This window comes from Theobroma umbraticum, unplaced genomic scaffold, assembly GCF_002168275.2.
Source record: "Theobroma umbraticum cultivar Fairchild unplaced genomic scaffold, ASM216827v3 scaffold_44.0, whole genome shotgun sequence".
Classification (NCBI taxonomy): Eukaryota; Viridiplantae; Streptophyta; class Magnoliopsida; order Malvales; family Malvaceae; genus Theobroma; species Theobroma umbraticum.
This window is the reverse complement of record NW_018397255.1, coordinates 13,164,120-13,179,429: the sequence shown is the minus strand read 5'-3', so window position 1 is coordinate 13,179,429 and position 15,310 is coordinate 13,164,120. Positions and strand designations below refer to the sequence as shown.

At 32.5% G+C, this 15,310-nt stretch overlaps 1 protein-coding gene and 1 pseudogene across 1 annotated transcript; both read right to left on the bottom strand.

Moving 5' to 3' along the window:
• Positions 1-292: 292 nt before the first annotated feature.
• LOC110409583 (uncharacterized) lies at positions 293-905 on the bottom strand. Its single transcript, XM_021418973.2, has one exon. It carries the CDS (start codon positions 848-850, stop codon positions 527-529), a length of 324 nt encoding a protein of 107 aa, XP_021274648.1. The 5' UTR covers positions 851-905; the 3' UTR covers positions 293-526.
• Positions 906-12,829: 11,924 nt separating this feature from the next.
• LOC110409691 (uncharacterized) lies at positions 12,830-13,571 on the bottom strand (annotated as a pseudogene).
• Between the last annotated feature and the right edge of the window lie 1,739 nt (positions 13,572-15,310).

Sequence of the window (15,310 nt, the reverse complement as noted above, 5' to 3'; positions counted from 1 at the left end):
GTTCCAGTTTCCCTTTTTTAACTATAATTTAATTTGCCAATTTCCTTCTTGTATGTGAATTGTCTTTCAAAACTCAAACAAAGTTTAACAGGTAGCTAGATGATACCCATCGATGACAGACTTCTTTCTAAGCATGTATGCATGTTATTTAGCCCCCATTAATAATTTTAGTTTTTGTTATTTATGCTTTATTCATTGTTTTGTTTTAAATTTGTTTTTACAGAAAAAAATAAAAAATAAAAATATCAGCCTTATGTAACTATATATTATCTATTTATAATATAGTACTAGATTTAAGTAATTGCCAGTGTGCATCTGGCCGAAATTAATTTATTTGCGTAAAATGTCTACTACAAAAGGAGAACAACGACGAATTACAGAGCAAAAGCACAAGCCAAAACATAACGAAAGGACGCAACGTCTGCGACAAAACAAACATTACTTAGACTACCGCACACTCTTGAGCAGCTATACTACTCTGAAACTAAGTTAAACTAATTATGGTAAATTATTCAAACCGATCAATTCAAGGAAAATGGATGACACCGGTCCCACTCCCACCACCAGCACCACCTCCAGCTCCGGCAGCAGCGGCACCATGAGGACCACCTCCAAATCCGACGCCAACTAAGCCTCCTACTCCACCTGTGCCATCGGGGCCAGTGATACCGCCAACACTCCCAACTCCTCCAATAGGCATTCCGTTTGCTCCAATCCCAGAGTAGCCTCCAACGCCACCATACGTGAGGAAGTTCTTTTGGTCATTGAGACCAGAATCATTAGGCACATTCCTTGCGCTAGCCTGAACCACTACTAGAGCAAGAACAAGCACAGCACTCCACTTTGCCATCACTTTAATTATATGTAGCAAAACTCTCTATGAATCTCTTACTTTGTATGTTTTGCTTGGTGCTTAATTCATCTGTTGGGAGTCTCCTTTTATAGTGGAAAATGCCTTATGGGAGACAGTTGCGAAAATTCAATGTAGTTAAATGTGACCGCTAGGTTTTGGTGCCTCTAATATTTTCTTTTGAGGCTTTGCTCTCTGAATGATTTCAAGTTTGATAGTTTAATTAGATTATGCTGGAAAAAAAAAAAGGAAAGCCAAGTAAATTGAATAGCAAAGAGCTAAAAGTAGTATTATCATCTAACCACTGTCAAATTTAATTACGAATTTTGAGCAGTTCGAACAATTGTTGACAAATTATGAGCAGTTCCTAAAGCAAGTTTTATTGTGTTTTTTTTCTCTGAAATTAATATTAAGCAGTAAAACAAGCAAAAGGAAAAATGCAGACAGGCAATAAAAGGAATTATGTCGGCTGGTCGACCGAGATGAGGGATTTAATGGATGAATTCATAGCAATGTAAGTGGTAACAATAGCTTTTTAGGGTGAGTTCTTTCAATTAATATGTTTACAGCTGTAGGTGCTAGTTGAAGAAGGATCTGGTTATCTACTATTCACCAACTGCATTACATTCCTAACTTTCTAAGCCGTGTCATTGATCATAACATCAGCCTCTTGCGACAATTAAGTTTGAAGGCTTGAACCTGATAATCCTCCCTCAAATGCCTTTCGGTGCAAGGGAGGGACAAAACCGTTAAACCCATTTTTTGAGGTTGCCAGAGAGCCCTTTTTTGCCCCATTTTTTGAAGCATGCCACTCAACAATGACGTTGTATTAATTTCTAGCCTTGTAGGGCTGCAAAACCTAAGTTCTTTTTTCATTTTTCACCTTTCTGCACCAGACTTTGCCATGTTGCACGTGAATAAGTCGTAATAAACTCTTTCTTTTTTATTGAAATTAATCAGCTGCCACACCTAAAAAAAAGAATATATATATATAGACGAAGAATCCGTTTACATCAGTGCAAAACTATTTCAGTTTTACATCTTTGCACATCTTTTATACGGTTTATTTATATTTAATTTTATTAATCTAATTGTTAAATTTCATATTTTATTTACGTAAATCATGCATGTAAATTTTGAACGAATTAAAAATATCTATCTGTTTAATACAATAGAATTTTGACAATTAAAAATATATGAAAAAAAAAACCTTCTAGATCAATATGATAGAGACATAGGATTGTTGTGAAACTTTCCATGTATAATGGACACAAATAGGTTGTTAAATCTAATGGTCCATTTGTTAAAACATTAAATGTAGATGAAGTTATACAAAAGTGTAAAACTAATTGGTTTTATACCGATGTAACTTGATCCCTCTTTATATATATATAATATATATATATATATATATATATATATAGGGTTTACACATGATTTTGGTGACTTAAGCATATTTATCAATTAAAGCTTAAGTGACATTGTTATGCACATCAACAGACAAAAGGTAAAGTTAAAACACTCAAAGTAGGACTAAGAGTCAAGCAATGAATGTAGGGTGAGATTTAGATAGAGATTTCAAGTTTCAATTGTAGTGCTTCTTTTTGTATTTATCTATCTATAATCGAGAATTTATATAAATGTACGAATATTGAAAACTTTTTATCGACAAAAAAGGACATTTTTACTCAATATTGATAGTGATAATGTTATTCCTATAAGTCAATCGATTCGGTTTAGAAATACATTGGGTTAATTTAAGCATTACATTAATTAATAGAAACTTTTTTTATCTTTATGTTTATAATTGTTATCATTAACTAATAAGATAAAGTTCACAGAATAAGATATGCTTAGCAAAAGGAATTGCAAAGTGTTTGTTAGTTAAATGAGCTCAAATAATAGTGAAATTCCAAGAGAGGGTGAATTGCAATCTTTGAAACCTTTTGCAAGATTGAAAAAGTTTGATATTAATAGACTTTAAAAACTCTTTCAAACTTTGAAAATCAATAAAGTTTTGCACAAAGTTCTTGTGAAAATTGAATTTGAAATAGAAGTGAGAATTTCAAGTAGAGTAAGAAGAGCTTGCACGATTGTTTTATATAAGTTTGGCCTCTAACCTACGTCATCTCCCTTAGCTTGCTAAGGAGTTTGAAATCTATTATGAAATATGTCTTTTGAGATTCAAGAACAACCTTCATAAAACCTTTTCAAGGATAAATGAGTGTAGAAAGATGAATATTCATCTCAAACAAATGCTACACTTGAAAATTTTAAATGCTAGAGAAGAAAGAAATAAAATAAATGATTGAAGCTTTAATCCTCTCTTGAAGTTGTGTTTTAGAGTCTTCTTATCTTCATTAATGAGGTGGAAGCTAGTATTTATAGTGTTGAAGCCTTTGGAGGTAGTTGGAGGAGCATTAAATACAAGAATAGCCATTTTGTTGTCAATTTTATGCTCCAACAATCACATTATATCCATAAATTTTAAAATATATCAATACATTAGCTGCATTAAATTTGAAAACTTGTGATAATCTATCAATACTTAAAAAGCTTTGCTTTGATGAAAAACCTTTTTCTTTAAAAACTTTTGCAAAGAATAAAACACTTTCAAAGAAGTTTGCTCTATGAAAACAAATGCAAATAGAAGGTAGAAAAGCTAGACACAATTGTTTTATAAAGGTTCGGTCTTTTGTCTATGTTCTTTCCCTTAGATCACTAAGGAGTTTTTTATCCACTATATCTAATGGCTTTTGAGGATTAAGCACAATCTTTACACTAGTCTTTACAAAAGGCTAAAACTCAACCTTTTTACCTTTTTTGTGGTTAAGGTATAACAAAACAATAATGCCTTTTGAAGGTTAAGGTAGAACCTTTTAATTCAATACAAGAGTGAAGACATGAAAGCTCTAATGCCTTTAGAAGGTTGATAGTTTCAGTGAGTACAAGAGGTATCACAAAAAAATAATGAATGTCAAAGCTCAATCACTAATAGAATGAGAAGATATAAAAGTGAGAGAGAGAATTTAATGATTTTGAGGATGATTCTTGTTCTCTGCTCAAAAGAACTTTTTAGCACCTTTTAATCTATCAAATCAAGTTGAAAACTTGTATTTATAGTTTGGAAGTCCTTAGGAGCCATTCAAGTTAATTTGTACAAAAAATAGTCATTATTTGTGTTTTTGTTTGCATTTATCTATCTTGAAGTATCGATACTTTGTCTCCTGGGCTTCCTGGGTATCAATACTTCTTATTGGGATATCGATACTTTCAAGTAAGAATGATTTCTGTTTGAAATGTATCGAGACTTTTCTTCTAGGTGTCGATAACTTTGGTAGTTGACTCTTAATCTATGACTCAGGTAGCAAGGTTTCAAGACTTGAAGGTTGGTATCGATACATGATGCATAATATGAATGAGATATCAATATGTTGCTTTTGAGTATCAATAGTTTTTAGACAGAATGGTTTCTGTTCAAAATATATCAATACTTTGTCACAAGGTATTGATACTTTTTAAATAGAATGCTCTTTATTCAAAATGTATCAATACTTCTTTATGAGGTATTGATGCTCATGACTTAATAGTGTTGATTTTGAGCCAATTAATTAGCATTTAAACTTTTCCAAACACTTAGCCATCTTACTTCAAAGTTCATGGAGACTCAGAATATATTTGATGAATATGTTTTTGCAATTCTAGTCATTTGTTTAAGTCATTTCAAAACTTAAGGTCAATTGTTAAAGCTAACATGTTGAAAATCCATTGATATAGTTTGACAATGTTTAGATTCATGAAGTTTGACTTTTGAAATTTTGAATTTCTAAAGAACAAGTATCGATATATTTCCATTTTTATCAATACTTAGACAAATGTATCAATAATTGGACAAATGTATTGATACATGTTAAATATGTATTAGTAGATTCTACCCAGAAACCATTTTGAAAGTCTTTTTAAGGTGTTTTATATTTTTCAAACACTTAGTCATTTGTTTAAATGCATCAAGGGAACTTTAGACTTGTTCAAAAACTCTTAAAAAGAATTTTGATCATTTGTCCTTGTCATTTTAAAACATACGATCAATTTGAAACCTATAAAGCTAACAATGTTATAATTGTGAGATCTTTATTTTATCAAAACATTATTCCTATATGTTCCATGTCAATGCTTTATCAAGATTGAATATTGATAAAACTAAGAGGCCAACACATGGTTATGTTCCTAACTTATGAAATAAGCAATCCATACCATAAATTGAAATCAATATGGGGATGCTTGAGCTAACTTGTGAGTGCTATTTATATGAACAAATTCATTGAACATGACCCACATTGAGAATTCCATTTAGTATGTCACTCAAGTATCTATGGAATAAATGCTAATTATGTGATGGTTGTGTAAGTAATTCTTAGACTTGAGATCATCAAATTACCTTGTATGAGAATTGCTATATTTTGATACTATCTTAAGTCATCAAATAAGGATAATAAGATGGACATTAGATTTTTATATATATATAGCATGGAACATATAAAGGTAAATGAATGACTAATAGCAGATTCATCACCTTAAATGATACTAGGAGAAATATCCTAGTGCATCTTGATATGTAATAACTTAAGGGAGTCCTTAACCAATGCAGATTAAGGATTTAGATGAGGACTTTTCCAAATCTCATTAAAAGAGTTGATTACAACTATCAAATGCTAACATGGTATAGAAAATATAGAGTAAACACAAAGCCATGTTTTATGTCTTGTTCAGACATTAGATTAATAAAGAAATATTAATTGCACGGTGAGATTATACACTAGTTGGTAAAGTCAAACTATTATGACTCTTTTCAACATTTGGATAATCATGATATATTGTTAGATGCCAATCTTGACTTATATGTATGAATAAATCAATTTGAAATTGATAATGAATTCAAAGAGGTTGAATTGATAAAGCATTGACAACGAAATAATAATTTAGGAAAAATGCTATAACAGCCCGTACTCAGATATGGTGGCTAATAAAGCTTATTGGATATCAATTGAAGTTAATTAAAGTATTTAAGAGTGTTGGAGGCTGAAAGGAATAATTCAGAATAAAATTTTTTGTACTTGAGAAAATAAAAAGTGAATAATAATATTTTTATCGAGAATGAATTAGCAAGTTAAAGGTGATTTGGAAGTGAACCGAGATAAAGTGATACATTTGGCGGTCTCGAGAAGACAAGTGGAGAATTTTGAATTAAATAATATTTTATTAATAAAATAATATTAAAATATTAATATTTTAACTGTTGTCGAAATTAGTCATGAAAGAGGATTACATGACTAATCTAAGTGAGGGAGAAGAAGTAAGAAAGGATTTTGAAGAAAAACGATGTTAGTGGGACCAACGTGTCTTTATTAAATAAAGCTAGCGTAAGTATATATTTAAATATTATGGTGACACCTTGACAAGGTACAAATTTTATATTTTGTTTACACACATATAAAGGAAGGAAGATAGAACAAAATTGGAGTTTAAAACATGTTGGAAGACCAAATTGTAAAAGATGAAAGTTTGGAAGGTTAAATGGTAAACTAGGAAAAGTTTGAGGACATATGTGCAATTTTAATTAAATGGACATTTATTAACCAAAGAAGGCTCGATTATGTGGAATATGAGATGTGCATGTGAAATTCACTATTATATGTAAATCATTGCGTTGAAAAAAGAAAGAAGTTAGTGGGAAACATATGGTACCGCACTATATGAAAGTTGCTAAAGAGAAAAAGGAATAAAATGTATTTAAATGGGAGAAAACCATGGTTTGGCAAGGATATCACATAGTAAACAACATAAGGATGGTAATGTGATTTGAAAAGGAAAAGGTATAATCATAGCATGAAATATTATTGGGTGATAAGTGGCATTAAAAAGAAATGAAAATGAAATGCAATAAAATACATGTGAAATGTAATGTAAATGAAATAAAAGGAAACATTGCATGAACAAGCCACCAATGGGAGGTGGTGATAATAGCAAAGAGAGAAGTTGAATGACATCACATGCAAAGAGAAAAGAAAAGAAAATAATGGAAGAAGAGAGTAATTTTGGGCAATCCGCCCATGAGTAAGTAAAATGAGAGAAAAGAAAACAATAAGAAAGTGAGGTGGCGTATGGGGAGCTATTAGGATAGAATTTGGACCAATAAGCAAAAAAGAAAATTTGTGCATGAAGCATGAATGGAGAATGAGTTGGTCCAATGGAAAATGAGGAACTAAAAGAAAATGATAGAGAAAGGAAATGGCTTTGGGCAATCCGCCCATGCATGAGGAAAATGGAAAAGTGAAAGCAATTCAAGGCTTTTGCCTTGAGAGGTCCGTCCATAACAAAGAAAAAAAGAGACAAAGGAAAGAAATGAAAAGAAACATACAAAGAGAAGACCTTTTGGAGCCTTTACCCGAGTGGAAGAGAGAAAAGAGAAGAAAAGAAACATGCAAAGAAAGGCTTGGTTTTTAGAAGAAAAATGTCAAGAAAACAAGTGAGTTCCCATAAAAGATCTGCCCATTTGGAAAGGAAATGGAGAGGAGAGGACTTGTGAAGCTTCCACTCGAGACAAGAAAGGTATAAAAATGGTCATTTTTGTTTGAAATGCATGCTTTGTAAATCAATGGTAATGTGGGATTTTGTTGGTGGTAGCAATGGATCTACGAAGATTCAAAGAATCCGAGGCATGCATGTAGATAGATCTTGGAATGCAAGTTGATTTTGGAGCTAGTTAAGTAATAGGTGAGTATTTTAGTCTTGAAATCACAAATAGACAAGCCAAATGAGATGTGTGCTAATTGTATATGCTTGTGGCAGCAATAGTGACCGAGAATGTGAGGAATGGTGGATTATATGCGGAGTTCAAGCCAAAATTGAAAGGTAAGCATGCAATGTAACTACACTATGTTGTGTTGGCTATGATTGGTTGAAAGTATGTGGATTGTGTGTTAAATGAATGTGAGTAATGTTGATAAAACTATGAGATTTAGTTTAGGATTATTGGTTGATATGCTACCTTGCATGTGAATAATTAAGTGTATTGGGTTTGTATGATTGCTAGGAAGTGTATAAGTAAAGCAAGTGTGCTATGGTGGCGTGCCAGAGGAGGTATTCGGTGATCGACGAGTAGAATTAGATAGATACACACCCGAATTGATAACAATGTAGTGTCCCGCTATTCTAAAGTGAGTAAGGGGTGCCTATTTTAAAATTTCTATACTATATATTGATTTACGTTAATAAACATTATTAGTTTTCTTAAGTACAATTAAGGATAGTATGAGATGTTAGCCTTGATAGGCAATTTTAAAACAGATTTACAAGGATTTATATATTGCTATTGTGGAAAGCATAAGCTGGTAGAAACCATAGAAACTTGTGAATGCAAGTTGTTTTGAAGTTGTTTTGGATATATTTATACGTAAGTTATATATCTAAAGTGTTTTAGAAATCAGGAAACAAGCCTTTTTATGATGTTTGCATCAAAATCCTTGCCTTGTATTTTTGTGTGATATGCATAGCTAAATGTATTTGTTAAATGTTTTAAAATGTAAGTTTTGAGCACCGATTTTATTCCGATCTTTGTACAAAGTGTCTACACCATGCCATTTAATGTGAAAAGTAATTTAAAGGGTTATCGAACCTTGATTTTAAACGATTTAAAGGAAAAGCCTCGAAAAATGTGATTTGGTTTTGAAAATGATTTTGACAAACTGAGAGCATCGAGAGTAGGTCGAATGTCACATCAGGATAGTATGACCCTTATACAGAAGTGAGCTCTAGCTAGAAAACCTCTGGGTTGCCAATGAGCTGTTAGAGGTGACTGGGGCCATGGTCTGTGATTATAAATGGCAAGGCCACGGGTTATTATATGTGGCTAGGCCACTAGTTGTGATACGCAATTGTGACCGCTTGATTTCTTTGATGTTGGCCAACATCATCGAGACTGCCATGGCTGTGGGAATCTAGTGGAGCGAAGCTCTTGAATTGTTATTACTTGGAAGTGGGTCCATGGCTGATTAGGATGCTTACCTACTCGAGAGCCTTGCAAGTTTTTCGATGCATACTCTTTTGCATGGTGGAGAGTTAAGATTTCTCTGTAGCTCCCTTTGTTTGAATAAAAGCTTTCAGTGCTTACTTGATGATCATGAAATGGTTTATGTGGCTGTACACTTTGATTTTCTTTACATGCCACGCATTTTGGGAGCGTGCATACTTTTATACTGTTATTCATATTTTTATGGCAAGTGATGTTTTCGATGATTGAACTTTGTTTTACTACACATGTTTTTGGCACCATTTTGCCAAGCTCAATATTACATTATGATTTTGCGGCTTTATTTTTATTACAAGGCACAACCACTCTACTGATGATTTGATTTTTATAAGATTATTATTCTTATTCCGGTGTTACCATTCAAATATCTGCCTTATGCTTGTTTTCTATTTACGTCCTACTTATGGAGTTGATGATCACTGAGTCTGTGAGACACACTCCGTTATCTTTCTTTTGCAAATAAGTAATTAGGTCAAGTGTATTGCTCAATACCTCGAGACTTGCTACAACATAGGTAATGGCATCTCATAGAATTTTATTCCGAGTCACTCCACTGCTAGAGGTCGAGTCATTCTTAGCTTGATGTATTTGTAAATAGTGTCAATGTAAATATGCAGCTAGATACTATAGACTCTAATGTATTCTTACGATTATGGTGAATAAAGGATCAGATAGCTCATTATGATTTATGTTCTATTCTTATTGCAAAGAGGTATATGGTTCAAAGTAATATCATGGATTGATGGCATAATGACTAAGATTTTAATTAAGGCTTATTTGAAACTTAATAGGTTATCTCGTGAGACTCGGACGCCTTTAGTAATCGAGGAGCAATTGTTACAAATTAGCTTTTTATCCTTGTCATCCCATGTAGCTCTAGTCTTAACATGTTTCATACTATCAACAGTTTTACTAGGAACATAAGGTCCATCAATAACAATGTCCTAAAGGTCCAAATCAATAAATTATCTAAAATTTTTAAACCTCATCCTCCAAAATAAGTAGTTCTCACCTTTAAATAGAGGAAGTCGCATCATAGATTGTCCTTCACCAATGAAACATGTAGATGCCATCTTTACTCTTTTGAGCTTTTTTTCAAGATCTCTCAAAAGTTGTTAAACTTGCAAAATTGAGAACTTATTTTGATACCAATTGTTAGGATGATAAGCTTAAAGTAACCAAGAGGGGGGGTGAATTGGTTAGGAATTAATGTAAAACAGTGAAAACAAAGTATAAGTTATGCAAGTAAAGTGTTGAAAGATAAAGAGTGCTTAGCTGGATTTTTATAAAGGTTTGGCCTCCCAATGCCTACATCCTCTTCCTTGATAGCACAAGGACTTTGAATCCACTATCAACTTGCCTTTTCAATATGGTCAAGTGTAACTTTTACAACAAGCCTTTTAATAAGATCAAGTGTAACCTTCATAACATGCCTTTTCACAAGATCAGGCATAACCTCAACCAAAACACTACCTTTTTCAAGTTCAAGTACAACCTTTACATAAGATACAACCTTTTAAACAATTAGACAAACCTTTTTACCTTTTTCTTGGAGGTATACCTAATACAATAGTAGATTTTCAAAAGAATCTCTAGCTTAAAACCTATATGAAGGCTAATAGGATGTTTAAGCTTAGAAAGATGAAAGCTTTCTCAAGTGAAATGAATGATGAGATGAAGTTTAGGCTCAAGAAATATTAGCTAAAGGATAAAAATGTGATCTTTAGGTTCTGCTCTTACTTAAAGATAGGATTTTTCTACTTTTTTCTCTCTTGCTAGTTTTTCTTTTTTCGGCTCTTCAAATCTTTTTCAAAATTTTCAAGAAAGCTTAAAATCACACCTTTAATATTTTCAAAGTAGATATTTATAGGCCTTCTAATTTCTTGCTCGTTGGAGTGAAATTTGAATCAATTTTCTTACCATCCAACCAACTTGCACATTTCTGTCATCTGTAGAGAATCGATTCTTTAATTATGAATTGTCAATTCTTCATAAACTCAGGAGCTTTTTGTCTCTAAAGAATCGATTTTTCTTTTTTAAGATGTTGGTTCTTTATAAAGATTGGAACTTTCTGTCTCTAGAGAATTGATTTTTCTTTCTTGAGATGTTGATTCTTCCAAAATATGGTTCAAATGTGACACCTTTGCATTTTTGGAGAATCGATTCTTCTACCTCAAGTGGTTGGTTCTTTATTATTGATTGGCAGCAAAATTTGAATTTTAACCTGACTTTTGACACTCAAATCTTTTCCATTCACGCCATTTCTTTCTTGTTCACCAAGTTTCTAATCCTTACTTTTGGTGCTTTAAGAACCGATATCTTCTTCATGTCGAATTGATTCTTAGTCTTTGGACTTATGCTCTTTAGTTCATTCTTCACTCAGAACCCACTTCTACTATTTGGGGAATCGATTCTTTCTTCTTTGCATTTCTGCCTTTTATTTTCCTAAACTTGATTCTTACTCTTTGAGGTGTCGGTTCTCAATTCCAATAGCTTTTGTTTTTCATAAAATTGACTTTTTTTTCTCTCAAAATTGATGCTTCACTATTTCTCTCGACTAACAAGCGACTTCTCACATCTTTAGCATCGATTCTTCTTGTGATAAGGAAATAAATTTTTCTTTCTTCTCATTTAGGAATCAAATCTTTGCTTTTGAGAATTCGATTCTTAGGCTGACACTTTGAGTTTGAAAACAAGAAATCTTTGGAAAAACTTAGAAACACTTCTTTTAAGTTTAAGAGCATTATCACTTACTTTCAAAGCATATTCAATCAAGTTTAGCATTTCAATATATCTTTCTTTTTAAGCTCAACTTCAAAACATGCTTGCGAATTTTCTTCATATTCAAAAACATATTCCATTCATTTTCAAAGCATATTTAGTTCAATCAATTTTGTCATTTTAAAACTAGAATAAAGCTAACATGTATGAATATTATTTTATAAATAAAAATACTATTCACCTAGTCTTAGTAATGTAAAAAACATAATATTATTTTTGAAAATAATGAAAATAAGAATTTTTTACTTCAAATAATTTTGAAATATTGGTTCTATTTTCAAAAATCAAGAATTAAACATGTTACCAAACATGCTTTTTATTACGATTTAAAAAAAAAATCAAAAATAGAAGACGAAAGGGCACCTAAACCACCAAAGGAATGTTCAAATGAGCTCGATAATTAAGTTGCTACATGCCCAAGGTGGGATCTAAATGTTGAATTTTAGCCAATTAGTCTTTGTGATCCTTTGGCCGTTTCCACTAATTTATTTTATTTGGGATATAATTGTATTTACTTCTATATTTTTCTATAGAAGTATTTACCATGATCTCTTTGTCTTTATCCAAATTTACCTAAAAAAAAAATTCCTACATGTTTCAGAGGTTTATTAAGATTTGGTTTAGAATTACAATTGTAGTTGTGTTTAATTGCAATGTCAACATAATAAAATTGAAATAAAAAATTTCAATTACAATGTATTTGTTTCCAATTGCAAAAGCAGCTACAACTTCCAATTGCCGTCCGACGTGATTTTCATTAAATCAAAAATATAAAAACTCATTATAAAATTAATTTTGAACCTAATTACACAAGGAAATCTTCAATTATTTATCATGGTAGTCATAATTTATCGATATCAATCTACACCTAAATTTGATTAATATGGCAATTACACAACTCATTATAAGTAATAGCATTCCCTTTTCACCCTTGCAAAGTCAGTGAGTGCATTTATCGAAGTCTATAAGTGGTTGGACCAGACACTATTGTCAAATTGATTAATTTCCAAGATGCCTTTACTTCTAGTCAATTCTTTATCTGTCGTGAATGACGAAGTATCTTATTAGTTATGCAAAACTTGTAGGTAGTTGAACCTAGTCATAAGTCATATCTATAAAACCCCAACAATGATATTGACTGTTAAATTAAGAGGCCATTTTCATGATCTCCCACATGGCTCACGCATGCAGGACAACAATTTTTTTCTTTCAGTGAGAACATCTGATTCCACTTGAAACAACCGAAGACTAAGAAGATTCCTTTAAGTCTGCTAACCATTGAGAAATGAAGAAACATCTGGACGATTATTTAAGGCTTGACATAGTAATCAATCTCAAAATAGCAAAATAAAAACAGATTACTATGTTATGACAAAAACCTCTCACACCAATTGCTAGACATAGACTGAAGTCGATAAACATAGAATAATGCTCAAAAGAAATCAAGGATGAAGCAAGGATCCGGCGCCACCATCACCACAATCACCACTTCCACTTCCACCACCAATGCCAGTGCCAAGACCACCAACATCACCGCCAAGGCCACCAATTCCACTGCCGAGTCCTCCAAGACCTCCAGTGGCTCCACCCATGCCACCAAGGCCTCCTAAACCAGTTCATCGATTCCACCATCTCCACCAATTCCACTCCCAATGCCGCCAAGGACACCGTCCCCACCTCCAATGCCAACGCCTGCTCCAGCAATGCCGCCAACCCCACCAAATGCAACGAAGTTCTTTTGGTCATCAAGACCAGTGGCACCAGGCACATTCCTAGCAGCCGTACTGCGGTGAATAACTGCAAGCGTAAGTACAAGGATTATAGAACACTTTGCCATCTCTATCTTTTCAACTCAACTCTCTGCGCTATCTGTACTCTTTGTGACTCGAGAATTGCTTGTAAGTTGAATTCTGCGTGCCATTAGATCAGTCCTTTTAATGACAATCTTCCGGAGCAGTTGGCTTTAAATGAACTTCAGTGCCAGTCCATATCACCCCACCGTCTACATTAAAAACAGCATATCCTTGAAAACCTTTAAGAAATTTTGACAAACTTATTTTAGGACAATATGTAGTCAATAAAAGGAAAAAATGTGCGAAAGAATTAACATTGACAAAGATTTTGGTAACTGATGAGGCTATATATGCCAAAATTAATGTGATAATGATGTTGACCATGTTTAGCAAACCAACGATTCTAATTATCTTGTTCTTTCCTATAATTGTTGAACAAAGTATCCATATAAAGATATCAATAGGAAGACCACCTGATATTTTGATTCGAAAGCTTATCATACAATATTGAAAAGACATGATCATAGCTTCTAGTCCATCTAACAATCCCCATCCCGCTTCCTAATTCAAAGAAAAGACAAATCACATACATACATATATATATATATATATATATTCTAATTTTTATATATTTTTTTCATTCTATTTAACTCACTAATTGGTAGCATAATTATATGTTGATATTGGTCTACTATATGTATACTATTCACATATATCGTTGCCCTTTTTATCGCTTTGTTAATGCATACCCATACGTTGAGCCCTATGGCAGTGTGAGCTAGCATGTCATATGCATGAAACTGGAAGATACTAACGTAAAAGAGAAATGTACCAATTAAAATTTAAAAGAGAAAAAACAAAAGGGCAAGAGAGATGGTTCCATCATCCAAGCAAGGTGTGTGTGGCAGTGAAACGCTTACTTTCTCACCGACGGAATTGGGACCCTGCATACTAATGGATACAACTGGCTGTTCTCCGTATTTAAATGCATTGTGATCCTTTTTGCTTTGCTGTTCATCGATCTCCTCTTCATGGCTCCAAGCTCAACTTCATGTCTTTACTGCCACTGTCTAACCAATTCTAGCTCTCATTCATTACTCATTACGCACCCAGTAGTTACATTTATGCGTAGGTTGATATAATTTGTAGTAGCTATATTAATTGAGGACCCAGTAAATTTTATTTAGGTTAGGGATGTTTTCACACTTACTTGGAATGCTCAATGCTTTCTCTATTGATTTAGGGCATAGTGGTGTCACATTAATCTTTATAGTATTGTAAAATGAAAAAAGCAAATGAACAATGTGGTGCTCAAACTTTCTTTATTACTTAATTAAGTGAACCGATGCCAACGCTACGTAGCAGGATTTACAATGAATGAAGACTTTGTTGTGGTAATATCGTGATTATCTTAAATGTTTGATTATTATGTATTTTATAAAATTTTATCAACATTTGATAGTAAAACTGTGAATAGTATTGCATATCATAGCAACAAATTGGTTATCATATATGGATCTTTAGTTTTATCTTGCTAATCAACATTTTGCATATGTATAAAGATATCTTCTTACAAAATGTGTAAAAGGTTGTTCTATATTCAGTGACAAACACCTTGTTGTCCAAAAAAATATAGTGAATTTTGATTCATACAAGATATTCTAAATAAGTTGTGTCAACCTTATAACCAACATTCATATTTTTCTAACTAGAAAAGTTGACTTCACAATAGTTGTCAAGATGCTTGCATAAATATCTAACTTAATTGGGTCACTATATGTCTATAGTAATCAATTA